The sequence below is a fragment of the Uloborus diversus genome, chromosome 6, assembly GCF_026930045.1.
Source record: "Uloborus diversus isolate 005 chromosome 6, Udiv.v.3.1, whole genome shotgun sequence".
Lineage (NCBI taxonomy): Eukaryota > Metazoa > Arthropoda > Arachnida > Araneae > Uloboridae > Uloborus > Uloborus diversus.
In genome coordinates this window covers 118,197,598-118,213,656 of record NC_072736.1, presented here as the reverse complement: position 1 = coordinate 118,213,656, position 16,059 = coordinate 118,197,598, and the positions used below count along the sequence as shown (strand labels likewise).

At 32.0% G+C, this 16,059-nt stretch overlaps 1 protein-coding gene across 1 annotated transcript in view; it reads left to right on the top strand.

Annotated features, from left to right (window-relative positions):
- Window positions 1-506: 506 nt before the first annotated feature.
- The window catches only part of LOC129224489 (endoplasmic reticulum metallopeptidase 1-like), a 36,082-nt gene continuing 20,529 nt past the window's right edge, over window positions 507-16,059 (top strand). Inside the window, exons 1-4 of the mRNA XM_054858948.1 lie at window positions 507-1,077; window positions 3,109-3,236; window positions 9,778-9,883; window positions 11,728-11,874. Coding sequence (XP_054714923.1) covers window positions 507-1,077; window positions 3,109-3,236; window positions 9,778-9,883; window positions 11,728-11,874 — 952 coding nt within the window. The remainder of the gene's footprint in view (window positions 1,078-3,108; window positions 3,237-9,777; window positions 9,884-11,727; window positions 11,875-16,059) is intronic.

Below are 16,059 nucleotides of genomic sequence, written 5' to 3'. Positions count from 1 at the left end.
AACCGGTTCGATGGGGACCCTAAAGACAGCTCTGTTTTATATTGATCCCAACAAACGAGCAGAGAAACTATAGATCCTGGAAACTTACTTGACTTGAGTCCCTATGAAAACGCATAGGCACTGCATAGTTAGCACTCCATCAAAAAAAAACATTATCCAGGGGAAAACGCTCTGTCCTTCTTTTCATTTCTCAGACAATTGCTTTTCGTTTATTATACTCATTTGTTATTCGAATCATTAAAAAAAGAAAAAAAAAACGCTCAAAAAGAAAATCTCAACCGATTCTCGCCTTTTACGAAAACAAATCTCATGTTGAACTTCTCTCCAGAAGATCATACACCTTCCAAATCAAATTTACGTATAGTCGTAACTTTAACTGAAATTGTTTCCCCTCGATTTTTTGTCCCCCCTTATACTAAGTATTTAAATTCATCGTAAATAGAATCGTGCACGCTTACTAATGGGAGAGTTACATTAGGTTTTGTGGCAAATTTTAAATTTTAGAAATGGATAGCAAAGTTCGACAGCGTACAAGACCAGTGTTAGCTCCCGAAATAGAATCTCAAAATTCTGTCTTTCATGATGAAGAAATTGGAAGAAGGAGGTCGCCGGCTCTTATCACTGCGAAAGGATGGATTCTTGTCTCTTTAGTTTATTTTTCAATATTTTTACTTGTAATTTATTGTGATGTAGTTAGATTCCCGCCCCCGTTGTCTTTAGAATCAGTAAAAAAAGTAGACGACCGTAGCCGTCATTTCAGTGAAGAAATAGCTAGGAATTTTGTCGTAGAACTAAGTAGCATCGGACCAAAGCCAACTGGAAGCTACGAAAATGAAATATTAGCTGTGGACTACATTTCGAGACAGCTGAATTACATTAAAAGTCATGCGAAACCGCACAACAAAATAGATATAGATTTACAGCTAACTAGTGGCTGTTTTCCTTTGACTTTTAGAGATGGCATGACATCTTGCTACGAAAATGTGAAAAATATTGTAGCGAAAATTGGACCTTTGAAATCTACTAATAAAAGTCTACTTTTGAACTGCCATTTCGATTCTGTGCCTACTAGTCCTGGTAAAGCTATTTACATGCATCCTTTTGACAATTATTTAAGAGCTCTGTTCATGCTTCTAATTTTTCGGATGTGAAGGAGAGATTGAGTATTGATAAATAAATGTATAAGGAAGCGTTTTCTATAATGCTGCCCTCATGGGCACGCATACAGGGGCTTAAGACCCGCTCTAGACATAAGCACCACACATTTTTAAAATAACACTCAAATTTTTAAGATGAAAGAAAGGTTTACCAATCCGTGACATAAGTATAGCAAAATTTTAAACTTCAAGTTTTTTTTTGAAGTCAAGGGTGCAAATGTTTTTTTTTTTTTGGGGGGGGGGGAGGCTTTGAGTTTTCACTAGAAAAGTGATATCTAATAAAAGAATGAGCCAATAAACAGCTGAAAGCAAATGAACCAACTTCTTTGGTACTGTACAGGAAAAGAAAGAAAAAAAAACTATCAAAATATCAATTTTTAAGACTTTTAAGCATGTTTTTGCAAGTACTGGTCCTGCCATATCTGTTATGAGTTGTATATTCGACTGCAGTCTTGCATAATATAGACAAATGCGCGAACGGCATTTGCAGAAAATTTTTGGGTCTGCAGAAATTTTTTTTAATCTGCTAATGTTAGTAGTTAAAAAATAATATTTTTTTTAAAGGAAAATTTTAAAAAATCCCAGTTTATTTCTACCAAAGCCTTTTAAAGCACATGTGGAAAAAAAAAAATAATGGGATTGGCAGTTTTCTCCAGTTGGTGAAAAATAAGCAAACTATATATTATTGTAAAAAAAATGATTTAAAACACTTTTATTTTTTCTCTTTGTGTTTAAATATAAATTTAATTCTTTATTCAAGGGTGAATTGGGCAAAATAACTATTTGCAAAAAATTTTCCAGTTACGATTTGTGTTCGCAGAGAGCTTTTTATTTTGTCTAAGTTTGGTGATTGATATTGGGCAAGAAAGCTTTTCAATTTAACCAAGTCTGTTCGACTGTATTTCATGGATATAAATTGAAGTAAAAAATTCAAGCTATGTCTTTTCTTGGCCCTTAATAAAAAATTTGCAAAAGCATCCAGACCCATCTTGCTGACCCCTTGTCTGAGACTATAAACTTGCAGGTTTTTTCCTCTTATCCCTAGTAAATAATTCATACTGGGTTTAAATTTTTAAAATGTGATTTTGCCATATTCATACTTGTTGATTCTTGCATACTTTTGGATGAACACTTTTAAATTTTGGTCTTGTCTTCCAATTTTCTGAAATTTTATGGTGAAAAATGATTTTTTCCCACTCCATGTAAAAGTGATAACTATTGGGTCCCTTTTCTACAAATTTGGTTATATAGAGGCACTGGGGTATTTCAAGGACCTGTGTAAAAATGTATCATAACCTAGACAATTGTTTTTTACTTTTAATGGAAGTTAAAACAGTTTAAAAAAGATCTTTTTCAACAAAATTAATAAACTGTAAATTAGTAATGAAACAATTATTTACAAAAGAAGATATTTTAGAATTTGTAAGGAGTTTTTTTACAAACGGCTTATTCAGAAATTATTCCTAGTAACTACATTTCATAAACACCTCGTTAAACATGAGCTGAAGATCCACTGTTAAAAAAGTAATTATGTGGTATGTGTAATTATGTTATAAAACATGTAAAACAAAACTGGATGTTTATGTCAAAAGATATCCTCACATGTTTTTAAAAATGAAAGAAAACTTTACTTATTGAAAATGAGAAAAGAAATTGTTAACTTATTAAATTTTTATTCTTTGGTGTTGAAGCCTAGGAATTTATTTTACAATGTCATATTCCTTTTTTTTTTCAATTTATGAACTTGACAAATTTATTAGGCTGATATTGCGCAGAGCACTCCCTAATATAGGTCGTAAACTAAACAAATTTCTCCACTACCCAGCTTATAAGATTTACTTTAGAAACTTATCAAGAACTATTTATATCAAATCATGATCTAGCATCATTTAAATTAAAATGTAATCATGTGATATAAAAATCATATTTATGCTGAATTTTTCTTTCATAGGAGCAAGTGATGACATCGTTAATTGCGCAATCATGCTTGAAATTCTCATCTCCCTTTCTCAAAGTAATGAAGCACTGCAGCATGAAGTAATATTTCTCTTCAATGGAGCTGAAGAAAATATTCTTCAGGTGATACTTTCTAAAGTTTTTAGTTTTGCTATAAGTGTCTCTTTAGGATCTTTTTTGCAGAAGTTCTAAAATTTACATTCTCAAAAATAAATCCATTATGCATGGGTGCCCATTGAAATTTTTAGGAGGGAGGGGGTTGTTTTGAGGTGTAATTTTTTCATTTGGTGGGGGGTGGATCTTCATGAACTTAGGGGTTGGCACACCTGCTTTATGTAAATCAATTCATGTAAATCGGCTCAAAACAATATCTTCTAGAATCTTGCATTAGTTTCACTGATGTAACTTTCTCATATGCTCAATTTCATTCTTTTCCATATGCTTAACCATATGCAACTATGCTTCACTAACCTAGAAACTATTTTAGTAGGGTTATGAGCACTTGGAGAAGAGGTTGTAATGAGCAAGGGGGTAGATAGCCTTAGTCGGCCATTGATCTTCATTAGGGATTAAACTGGGCCCCGAGCCTGTTGCTGGTCCTGACATGTGTATTTGTATATTCTTTTTAATATATATAACTTCAATTCTGAATTTACATTTTGTCTGCACTTATTTCAATGTTTTTTTTTTTTTTCACAAAACAATTTTAGCTATAATGATAACTTCTAAAACTATCTAAAAATTTATACAAAAAAAAAAAATCAGGCAAACCCTGTGATGTCAATATTAAACCATTTTGTTGTGAATAAAAAGGTTTATTTTAATGTTCTTTTTCTTAAACTAAGTGAAACTTTTCCAGATTATTATTTTTTTACATTCAACAAATTCACGCTAATAAGTGTCTGATAAAATGTCTAATTCATTAAAAAATTTCAACTTTCCATTGAACCAGTGTATGAATAATTAAAATTTATTGCTTTTACCTTCTGAACTTCAACTGAATTTTCATTTCACAAGACATTAATAATATATAACTACAGATGTCCCTCATATAACCTGGTTAATTCATACCGTGTAGTGTCAAAACCGTGTTATACGAGGCTTTTTATAAATTGTTTTTTTGCTTATTTTAAAACTAATTAATCACATACATAGCATAAATCAGGTCAATATATATTGTGTTGTATTAAAACTTGTTTAAAAATTACATTGAAACCTTATTATACGAGACTATAAAATAATGCAAATCAAGCAATTACCGTGTTGAATTGATACCAACCGTGTATATTGATGGTGCTATATTTATAATCATTGAAATTTCGATTCACTAAAACATGCAAACGAAAACTGGAAGCCAAAACATACAATAGCCCCACTGATTCAAAATTAGATTTGCTATAAACACAGGGCTCCCAAATGGTCCGCTTTTCCCGCCAAAGTCCGTTTTTAGGGTAAAGTCCGCTTTAGACCGGTTTATAACATTTTGGTCCGTTTAGTCCGCTTTTATATTGTTTTTACTCAAAAATCAGATTTTAAAAATTTTTATTACATTAAAAGATACTGTGTGCTGACATTTGTTACCCCCGAACATGTGGCGGTGGCACCGTTTTTCTATTGAACCTGACTTTCTGGTATTATTTCGCTTCAGATTGACGTCATTACTCCTCCTTCAACCGCTGTAACATGGAAATCTAGCAAATGGAGAGGTTTGGGGGAGGAGTTATGACGTCAAATCAAAGCATTTTGCTACCGTAATTTCTAACGGGTTCGTACGCCCTTGAAAAAAAAAATCAAGAATATTTCATCAGTGCAATTTTCTGAACTTGTGTTCGATATGTAGCATTGCGAAAAATTACTTCCTACGTTTGCGAGTTCAATCTTTTTGCATCTTGTTAATATTTTGATGTTTTTGACAATCAGAAGTTATTTTAACATTCATTAACTTAGATTAGCTTATTTTATGTTTAATTCCGATAGATAATCAACTACTTTTTTTTCGGAACCATGGTAACATCAAACTTTCTTGGACTTCGCCGAAAATTGCATGCTGGGTTTTGAGATTTCAATCTCTTGGCATCTTGTAAATATTTTGATATTTTTGGCAATCGGAAGTTATTTTGACGTAACACCTCCTTAGATTGGCTTATTTTTTGGTTAATTTTAATAGACAATTAACTTTTTTATTTTTGGAACCATAGCAACATTGAACTTTCTCGCACTTCGCGGAAAGTGCTTGTCGTGTTTGAGCAGGGTTGACAAGTTTCTGCCAAGGTGGTTAAAACCACAGGTAGAAACCGGTTAAAACCGGCATGGCAAAAACCAGTTTCTGCCACATTTGCGGCAGAAACTGTCAAAAACTTGCAAAATGACAAAAAATTGACACAGTAGAAAATACATGGAAAAAATAATTAATTGTTAACTAAAGCACAATCAATTGTTACATTGCAACAAATGTTACATTGTTTGGACCCTGCAGTTGCCTCTTAGAAAAGGTGGTTTAAAACATCCAAACAGTTTTCTCAATTTTATGTGCACAAATGAGGAACTTAAGTATATTCTTGCAACAGAAGAGCTAGCAGGCAATGAATCGAGGAACAAACAATGTTCGTGAAACTTTCATCTATTGTATATTTTTTCAAACTGGTCCACCATCTAGTAACTGGGAAAGTGGTAAAAATTTAACTGGAAAAATAAGTTTCGAGAAATGGGGCCAGTTTGTTTTGTAAAGCTGTGACAATAGGTACATACAAAATCTAGATTAATATTGGCAATAAAATTCTGACACTTTCTTCTTGAAGCACGAGTTAATTTCAATCACAAGCAGTTTAGATGAAGCATATAAAGCGAGCAAATTACTATCAGTAATGCCTGTTTAGTTCTGTATGTCACTCCTCTTGCCTAAGAACCCATATGATTTTTGTCCTTTGTTAGATTAATGCAAATATTAGAAGCATCTGCAGTTGAAAAGTTCCCTTTCTAAACTAAATCAAGGAAAGCATAGGATTTTATTTTTTACAATTTTGAAATGAATTTTGATATCTCAGTTTATTTAAACGAATATCATTCAGTAATTACTTTAAAAGTTAAGTAATGTTAAAGTTCTTAAAGACACTTTTAAGTTATTGCCAGTTTCTGCCGGTTTTTACCGGTTATAACCAGTTTCTGCCACTGGCACGGCAAAAACTATTTTCTGCCGGCAGAAAGCCAACCCTGTGTTTGAGATTTCAATCTTTTTGCATCTTGTTAATATTTTGATATTTTTGGGAATCGGAAGTTATTTTGACATACACCACCATAGATTGGCTTATTTTTTGTTTAATTTTAATAGATAATAAACTTTCTTATTTTTGGAACCATAGCAGCATTGGACTTACTCGAACTTCGCGAAGAATTGTTTCTTGTATTTGAGATTTCAATCTTTTTGCATCTTGTACATATTTTGATATTTTTGGCAATCGAAAGTTATTTTGACACACTCCACCATAGATAAGCTTATTTTTTCTTTAATTTTAATAGATAATAAACTACTTTTTTTTTCGAAACCATGGCAACATTGAACTTGATCGCACTTCGCGGAAACTTGCTTGTCGTGTTTGAGATTTCAATCTTTTTGCATCTTGTTAATGTTTTGATATTTTTGGCAATCAGAAGTTATTTTGACATACACCACCATAGATTAGCTTATTTTTTGTTTAATTTTAATAGATAATAAACTTTCTTATTTTTGGAACCATAGCAGCATTATACTTACTCGAACTTCGCGAAGAATTGCTTCTTGTGTTTGAGATTTCAATCTTTTTGCATCTTGTACATATTTTGATATTTTGCGCAATCGAATGTTATTTTCACATATGCTATCCTAATCCTAGACTAGCATATTTTATGTTCAATTTTAGTCATGTTTAGTTTCAGAGAATATATATTTTTTTTTGGAAATTATGCCAACAGTGAACATACTTCGCAAAAATTTGATTCTCGTATTCAAGATTTCAATCCGTTTGCATCTTGTAATTATTTCAATATTTTTGAAAATTGGAAGCTGTTTTGACATGTGCTACCTCAAATTATATTATTTAATTTTATTTTTAAAAACTAAAACTTTGTATCCTTATTTTTTTAAATACTCATAATGAGTATTTTCAATTTGAAAACATAGCTCTATGAATCTGAAATTACATTTATTTATTACATTAAGTTATCCAGTAAAAGCAGGCTCAAATTTACATTCAGTGTATTTATCGCTTGAGCAGCATTTGTATATTTTTGGGTGTGGTGACTTTAATAAAAAATTTTCTTTCTCACTAATTTTTATATATACATGAAGACAGTTACAATATTTTTTAGTGCCCAAACAACTAATACATACATATGAAGAAATGATTTGGATACTTAGCATACTAATAAATGATTTGCAATCCTCTAATATTTTTGAACTTAGTCAGTAGCATAGCCAGATATTACCTCCTGCTTTGGTGTTTGGTCATAAACTCTCATATGTATATAAAATTATCATATTTAGGCTGGAAATATGTGAAAAAACCAAGGGCTGTGGAGGGGGAGGGAACCTCCTGGCCTCTAAACTATATCTTCTTGTCTTGCGGTACCTTATATCAAAATGAATTCTCTTTAAACTGGTAATGTGAAAATTTTTGTAAACTACTATGTGCTAAGGTTTTACTGTAATAACTGTATCTAAAAAGTTTTTATTAGGTAAGCACTAATTCATTGGTCACGTAGGTGATTATTTTTAATTAGCCAGTTTTTATCTGTTAATTAGTAGGAAATTTATTTTACAATTCAAGTTACTCTGTAAGATGGTTAGTTACATGCTTGCTTGTCACCCCCCCCCCCCCCCATTCAAATGTTTGTGTAAATAATATAATTCAATGGATAAAAGATTCAGTTGTGCAGAAGGTGATAAGGATTTATCAATAAAAATCATTATTATGGTTAATTAACGAATTATCTTCACGTATTTAGTGCAGGCAGCTAATTTACCTTTTGGTGCTTCCCTGGGTTTAACTATGAATGATCCTCCCAAGGTCCTCTTTTTAATCCTAACTGGTCCTCTTTGGTCCCCTTTTTGATTCAAAGTGGTCTTCTTTTACCCTTTTCTATATCTAAAATGTGTTGGGAGCCCTGTAAACAATACAGCTTAATTCTCGTACATACCCTAAATTAAAACTAGAATGCCGGGTAAAGCTTTCTTTATTAAGAAAAACATATTTTATCAGAAAGAAAATCTGAACTTTTCTGTAGCAATCAAGTTTGAGTAACAATGGCAAAACAAAATATAAACTAAAATAAATATAATTATTCTATTTATTTTATTTCATGCTCTGTTTCAGCAACATTTTTTTTTATTTATCATTTGTCAAATGTAGCTTATGTTTAATCCTAAGGTTATTTTCTCTTGATGTATTTGAACCAAAATAATTTTCATCTTTTTGCTTTTAGAACACTGAATAAGAAAAATAAATTTTTAAAAGTTAATAGTTGGTGTTATAAGTGCAGGCCAAACTTTCAAGCCAAAGATAAGACACAATTTTCCTTATCAGTTTCATAAAAATAAAGTAAAAACCTTTTACGAGTTAACATCATCCATTTTCTAAACAATGTATGGAATAAAAATAAAATTCAATCTTTTAAAGTTTGTTTTATATCAAAACCATGTAGCATGAAATTCAATGAATCCGTGTTATAATAGTCGCAAATTTCATTCCGTGTAATATTGAAACTGTTGTACAAGTACAGTGTTTTAACTGGTATGCCTGTATGCCCGTTGTAATGTTTCGCCTTGATATTTTATAGTGCAAATACAAAAGTGACGACCAGCAACAGGCTCTGGGCCCATTTAGGCTGGTCCAAGTCGGTTTATTAGTCCCCAATGAAGATCAATGTCCCTCTTTAAGCTATCCACTTCCTTGCTCATTACCGCATCTTCCAGTGAGCAATTCCAAGGGCCCATGACCCTATTATAAAAAAGTAATTTTTCCTGATTTCCAGGTTAGCCTGAGATTTGAACAGCTTAAAACAATGACCCTTATCCTGCTTTTGGTGCAAAAATTTAATCCATTAACATCTTTAAATTTGATGAATTTAAACAAATGAATAATGTCCCCTCTGATCCTCCTTTGCTCCAGGCTATACATGTCAAGCCTATTAAGTCTGGTATCATAATCTAAATCTGAGAGTCCCCTTACTAGTCTAGTTACCCTTCTTTGAGCCCTTTGCAATACACAGATATCTTTCCTCAGATAAAGCGACCAAAACTGCATGGCATATTCCAAATGGGGTCTTACTAAACTCCTAAGAACCTTCTTAGATTTTTTGAAATAGATCTATTGACAAACCCAAGCACTCTGTTAGCTTTGTTACTTACAATACTGCACTGTTTACTAATTTGGATTAGGGTGCTGTTTCCTGCCCGTTTCTAATCAACTATTGATTGACCCTTCCCTCTTCTTCAATGTGCAATTCTTTCCTTTAACCCTTTTGAAGTTCAAAATAATTGATTACAAAACCAAATTTTTCTCAAAAGGCAAAAATTTACAGTATATATGAATGTATGCGATTTTAGTTTTAATTTTGAATTTTTAGTCAAAATCTGACACTTTTTTTCTATTGTTGATTTTATCCATTGTTTGAAACTTTACTTATGTAGGCGGCACATGGCTTCATCACGCAACACCCTTGGGCCAAATCTGTAGTTGGATTTGTAAATTTAGAAGCCTGCGGTGCAGGTGGTAAACAAATGCTCTTCCAAGCAAGTAAGATGTGATATTGTATGTATTTTTGTAGTACAGTACCAGCACATCTAATATTAAGAGATGTGTTATCTTCATCTGTAAAATATCAAAAATAAAACCACCCAACCTTAAGTGTGCATTGCATTCCTCATTTTTTACCTGTCTGATTGAGAGTTCTGCTATAGAAAATATTAACCGCTTTAAAGAGTTCCAATTTTGATGACTAAATAAATAAATGTAAAATAATGTTTTGATACATTATGATATAAATAAATAAATGTAAAGTAAAAAGTAATGATTTAAATAAATAAATAGATAAATAAATTAGGTAATATCTATTCTTTCAAAAATCTTTTTTTTTCAATTGTTTAAATTAATAAATTATATAATCTAAAGATAACTTCCACCTGTTAGTAGATAAATTCAAAATTAAAAAATAAGAAGAGATTTTTCTGAACTTTAAAATGAATTAAGTTGAAAGTGGTGGTAGCGTTCTATGAGTTGTCTGTCAATATTAGAGTATGAGTTGTTTAGAAATAGTGTACTGTAAAATCGTTCGGCATCGTGAAATCATAGGTATGATTGAAAATAGAATGCGTTTTGAGGTTGAAAATGTTAGTATTTGGAATTTAAAAAAAAAGAAAAAGACCCCCCCCCCCCTCCCCTTCTATTTTTTTGCAGTGATTTGTAGAATTTTTTTAATGTGATAATTTGTAACTGTGCATTTAAATCATAATATTATGACAAATATTATTTTGATGTGCAGGGTGCCCTCCATAAAAGAACAATGGCGGTTATGAAACAGAGTTTTTTTTTAGTAAAATCATAAAACTAGGTAAACGTTACTAGGCAGGTGCGGTGACATAAGCGAGTGCCCAAGCAGCTGTAATGTCCAACTGTCTTTATATTATTACTTTTACTTTATTATATTTGTTTGCAGTATATCTGTGTTCTGAGTAAAGCATGTTAATTCTAGTAACTCATGTTTAATAGAACATTTCTATGCAATCAAAAACAAACATTCAATACAAAAAATTACAAAAATAGATTAGAAATGCATATTAGCAATGCGTTAAGAAAACAAATAATGAGTGAAACTGGAGTCGAAAATATGCAGTGTTATAAAATACTACTACCACCAAGTTTAGAGTTTTTAAAAGCAAATACTGCATTTAATGTAACAGTTAATTTATTAATGAATTCCAAAAACGTGTTGGGTGAGTAGGCGGCAATTACCCCACCCCCTGGCATTGGGAAATCAATGTATTTCCTTATATGTGGGCATTGTTTTTGCTGTTTTTCGATATAATGTGCATTGATTATATCCTGTAATTAACCACCTAGAAAAATTATGAAATTAGGGCCCTGTCAGCATGTCTGGAGTGTTGTTTGCCACACAAGTGATATCCTTCCCCGAGATAATTTAGATCCTGTATCTTCACACCATGAACAAAATTCTTGACATGTACCCAGAAAAAAAGTCACGTGGAGTCAAATAAGGACCTCTATGGTGCTAAGGAATAGACCTTGACCTTCCAATACACTTTTTCCGGATTTGAGTGGCCAAGGCTTCTTCTGTACCCAGTGTTGAATATACAAACTGGTGTGCATAAAATTTGAGTTACTGATTTCTTCTCGATTAACTGAACTGATTCTAATACTGCAATTTTTATGATTTTTCAAAGCCCCGCAGTTCTATTTTGGACACCCTGTATGTTTCATAGCGTAATTTTGGAAAGTTAAAAGTTGTAATTTTTATCTATGTTGATGTTTTCATGTATTGCTTGTTAAATTTCATGAAAATGATGCTTGTAAAACATTCGAACTACATTTTGCATTTTTGAAAAGGTTGATATTTCTTCCAGATAGATTAAGAACCTGGCTGTTACAAGCTTATTCAAGTGAATCACCTTTTCCTCAAGGTTCTGTCGTTGCTCAAGACATTTTCCAAAGTGGTCTAATTCCTTCCGATACAGATTACAGAATATTTGATTACTTTGGAAATTTATCTGGTAATTCGAACTATTATATTGTTTAAAATAAAAATGCAAAAAATGCCATAACTTAAAAAAAAATATTAAAGAGGCATTGAATGTTTCATTTACATATACTTTGGTGTACTAATACAATGGCTGTGCAATTATAAAATGAATTCGGAAAAGAAAATTCTGTATACATTCATATCTGTTTGCTGGCTAATCAATCTTTTCAAATCTTTAACTTGTCAAAAATATTTTGATGTAAGCGGGATTGCTGAATGTTTCTCATTTTGGGAAGTTACTTGACAAAAACTTTGAAACTCCTCAACTCTACAAATAAGTTTTCTGTTTTGCCTTCTTGAAAAATTAGTTTAACAAGCATTATCAAGCAATCATGCAAATACTTGTCTAAATTTGCAAGAAAATGTCTGCTATCCGATATCTTTTAGAAAATTGCAGAAAATCAAACACGCCACCTGTTCTTCCTCGACAGGATCTAATTTCTTTGGATGGTTAAATGGATTTATTTTACTATGTGCTTTACTGTCTTTTATAATAATGTTATATTTTTAAAGAATATTATTAGAATTAAAATTTTAAACATTAAAACTTTTAATAATATTCAAAGTCTCTTCTGTTTTCTTTACATTTTGGTTTTTTAATGTTACAACGTCAGATCTGGGGGAAAATGGGAAGTGAAAAATTTTTTTTTACTGGAAGTAAGACCTAATTTTCATTAATGTTTCATTAGTTAATAAATATTTATTGTTAAACTAGTATTTTAGATGACTATCAAAATTAAACAGACTTAAATAAATGGTTTTATTTTTTTTTTTTTAAATTTTTATTTACAACATTACTCAGCAAAATAATCATCAAAGTTATTATAAATGCTCTTCAAATTGTTTCTCTAAAGTAGTAATTCTGCCTGAGTACTTCAAGCTGTCATCATCTTTAAATGAATTGGCTTATGAGAGATTGAGTTTGACTGTGATATAGCGGGGAATTCAACTGAAACGCGTTCGATCATAACAGAAACGGTCAAATTTCTCCTTCGAATTCGAACGTTTTCGGAATCGTTCGATTTTTGCACTTCAACTTGCTTTTTGACGTTCGATCGAAACGTGTAGGGTTGCAATCGAATGTTTTCCTCGCTCGACGTTTCGTCATATGGCCGGAAGTTTGAGGCAGCCAATCACAAAATTGAATGAGGGAATGAAGTTACCTGTAACTGCAGCTGTTGTCCTTGTTTACGTTTGTCATGTCATTCTCGTTTCGTGTGTTTATTTTTCCGGATAACTGCAAGTTATCTTTTACTGTTAAATATAAATCTGAAAACAGACAAACACACACATTTTTTTTCTGGAAAACTACCGAAACTTTATAACCATAACCATTTAATTGTCTGGTTCTTTTTCTTCTTAGAATAAAAAATGTTTTAAATCTCATAAAGTTAAATTGTATTGTAATTTAAAATTTTTATGGTTGATTGTAAATCACAAAAACTATATTGATTTTACTTTTTCCATGTAACTTGTATCACAAATAACTGTTGTTTTTTAGTTATAATAATAGCTTAGCTCAATACATTTTGCTTTAAGTTGAAACTTTAGAAGTATATTTGGGGGGTAACCACAGCTCAGAAGCAATTTTATTTTCACAAAGCACAATTTTTGAGAAAAATGTCAATGGAAAATCATGGACTTGAAAACTCTGAATGTAACAGATACCCTGTTCATAAAACTTCGAAACAAAAAATCTGTTCTATGACATTTTGATTGTTCAATGGTGTATTAACATCTATTAAAAGCAACAGCACAGTTGAAATATTGAAATTTAATGAAAAGTTATTAATTGCAAATTATTGATTTATTTTTACACTTATGTATGTTTTCTGTATAAAAGTAACCTTTTAAATAATTAGAACTTCATTTCATCATTGGATTTAATCTGCATGAAAAAACAGAGCTGTATTCAGGGCATAGCCGTCAGAGGAGGAGGGCGAACGAGGTAATTGCCCCGGGCGCCTAGTTATGATAGGGCGCCATAAACTAAGCTTTTACTAACTCCTACATTTCAAATTCTTCATTAAAAAATAGTTTTTTAAATCTAACACATTACTTTTCAGATTACATGTTTAATTATGTAATAATTGATTTAAAAAAATGTTTGGTACTTTTCCAAAAAATACCTATCACTCTGTTTGTGGCAAGGGGGCGTCAGAAAATATTCGCCCTGGGCGAGGTTCTCTCTTGGGACGGCCCTGCTTCAGGGTCCTATCCAACAGGTTAAACCATTTTCAGTAAGTTACTGCCCTACAGCCAGAGCTACGGCAGAAATACATGAAATATGATGGTGTATTTCAGGTTAAATCATGTATATTAGAATGTACAGGGCACTCTGGAATGTAAGGTGTAAAGCAGGGTGCCCACCCCCCTAACACCTAAGGCGAACCCCCCTAAATTTTGCTGAACCCTCCCCTCCTAAAAATTTTAATGTTGCAGTCTGCGCCATGACACCCCGTATATGCTCAGTGCTGGCTTGATCGAAAAACCTCGGACTTTTAACTGGAGGATTCAGAGTTCGATGACAGCCGGTCAAAGAGTCTTCGTGTTCACTGATGGTGACTGGGGCATGTTAAATATGCTGTGGTCACAAAGTCCTCGAAGTGAAAGGATGCTTCTGGGGGTGCTGGAGCAAGGATTAATCAGTTTCTGGTACAACAAGGTTAATCAAAGAAAAGCCAAATAAAAATAAGAAGCAGCTTTGAAATTGATCTCCTCAGCATTGGAAATCTCAAAGTAACAGGTCAGGCACCAGTTCTACAAATGTACTGGATCCAACAGGTCACACAGGTGACTTAAAAAAAAAAAAAAAAACCTAGGTGACAAGTTGTTTTAGAGCAAGACTCTTTCAGAAAGTTTTTCCTATTAACTCGGATAAATAATTTGTCAGTAGCCTACAATTTTTTTCTGACTACCAAGAGTTAATTTTTGTCAGACTCTGCACATGCACTATACGTGTATATACTATATTAATTATACATGCATATTTATGTATGCATATGTAACACATGTTTTGTACTCACAATTTGATATTCGCAGCAAATTTCCCTATTCTGTTCAAGTAGGGAACCCAATAGGTACTTGCACCTTTGTTTGGTCACTTGCCGTCCGTCATTTTTATATTTCTTGGGAAGTGATGCTTTTGGAAGAGTTCCATTCTCCTGCCCCCAGTCGGAAGATTCCAGCGTTGAAAAGGAGCAAAGTAGACAGTATCTGAAATGTCAAAGAAATTGCTTAGAATAATATGATTCAAAGTTCTCAAAATAATGTTTTTTTTAATGAAGAATACTAGTTTTTTATTCATTTTTCCTTGAAAAAAAATATTATACTCATTTATACAGATAACAAGCATTTAAACGCTTGAAAGAGGGAAGGGGGAACAATATATAAAACTGTTTTCTTGAAAACCCAAGTAGTTTACTAAACCTAGATGCTTCAATTTGTTTATTGAAATCTAATCAATTACAAGAAGCATGTTTTTACAGACCTAGTTGTTATTCATAGAATTTAAAATAAATTTAGAAAAACAATAGTATTTTTAGCAATAAGCAATATCTTTTCATTAACTTTAGATGTAAGCAGTAAAAGAATTTTCGGAAGTAGATATATTCATTAAATAAAGTAATAATTCATTAAATAATTTCATAAAATAATCAAGACTCAATGCTGTCATATGTTACAATTACTTCGTAATTAGAGGAACTGTTATAAAATAGCTTCTTGGCAAACAAATTTTGATTTAATTTTGAAAGCTTGTCACGATGTTTTAAAGTTTAAAAAAAGGATGAATGTTCGAACTAGATAAAAACGTAATTTTAAGCAGCAACCATCTTTACAGAAAAAGTATTACAGTCATAAAAGTATTTATTTGTAATAAAAAATGTAACACTCGCCTACAATCAACTGTGGATGAATATAGCAAAATATTTATCATCGGCGATAGCAATTTCTGACCGCTACTTCGTCTGCCATTGCTGCAAGATAAATAAACCAGTCAAATCTTCACAATCGTTCGAATCCAACCACTCGGATGTGTCACGTGGTTAAAAACGTTCGAATCGTTTCAGTTGAATCCGGAATAGCTGCTTTTGATTGAAGCGTTCGATGGAAAAGGGGAAAACGTTCGAAAAATGTTTCAGTTGAATCTGGCCCG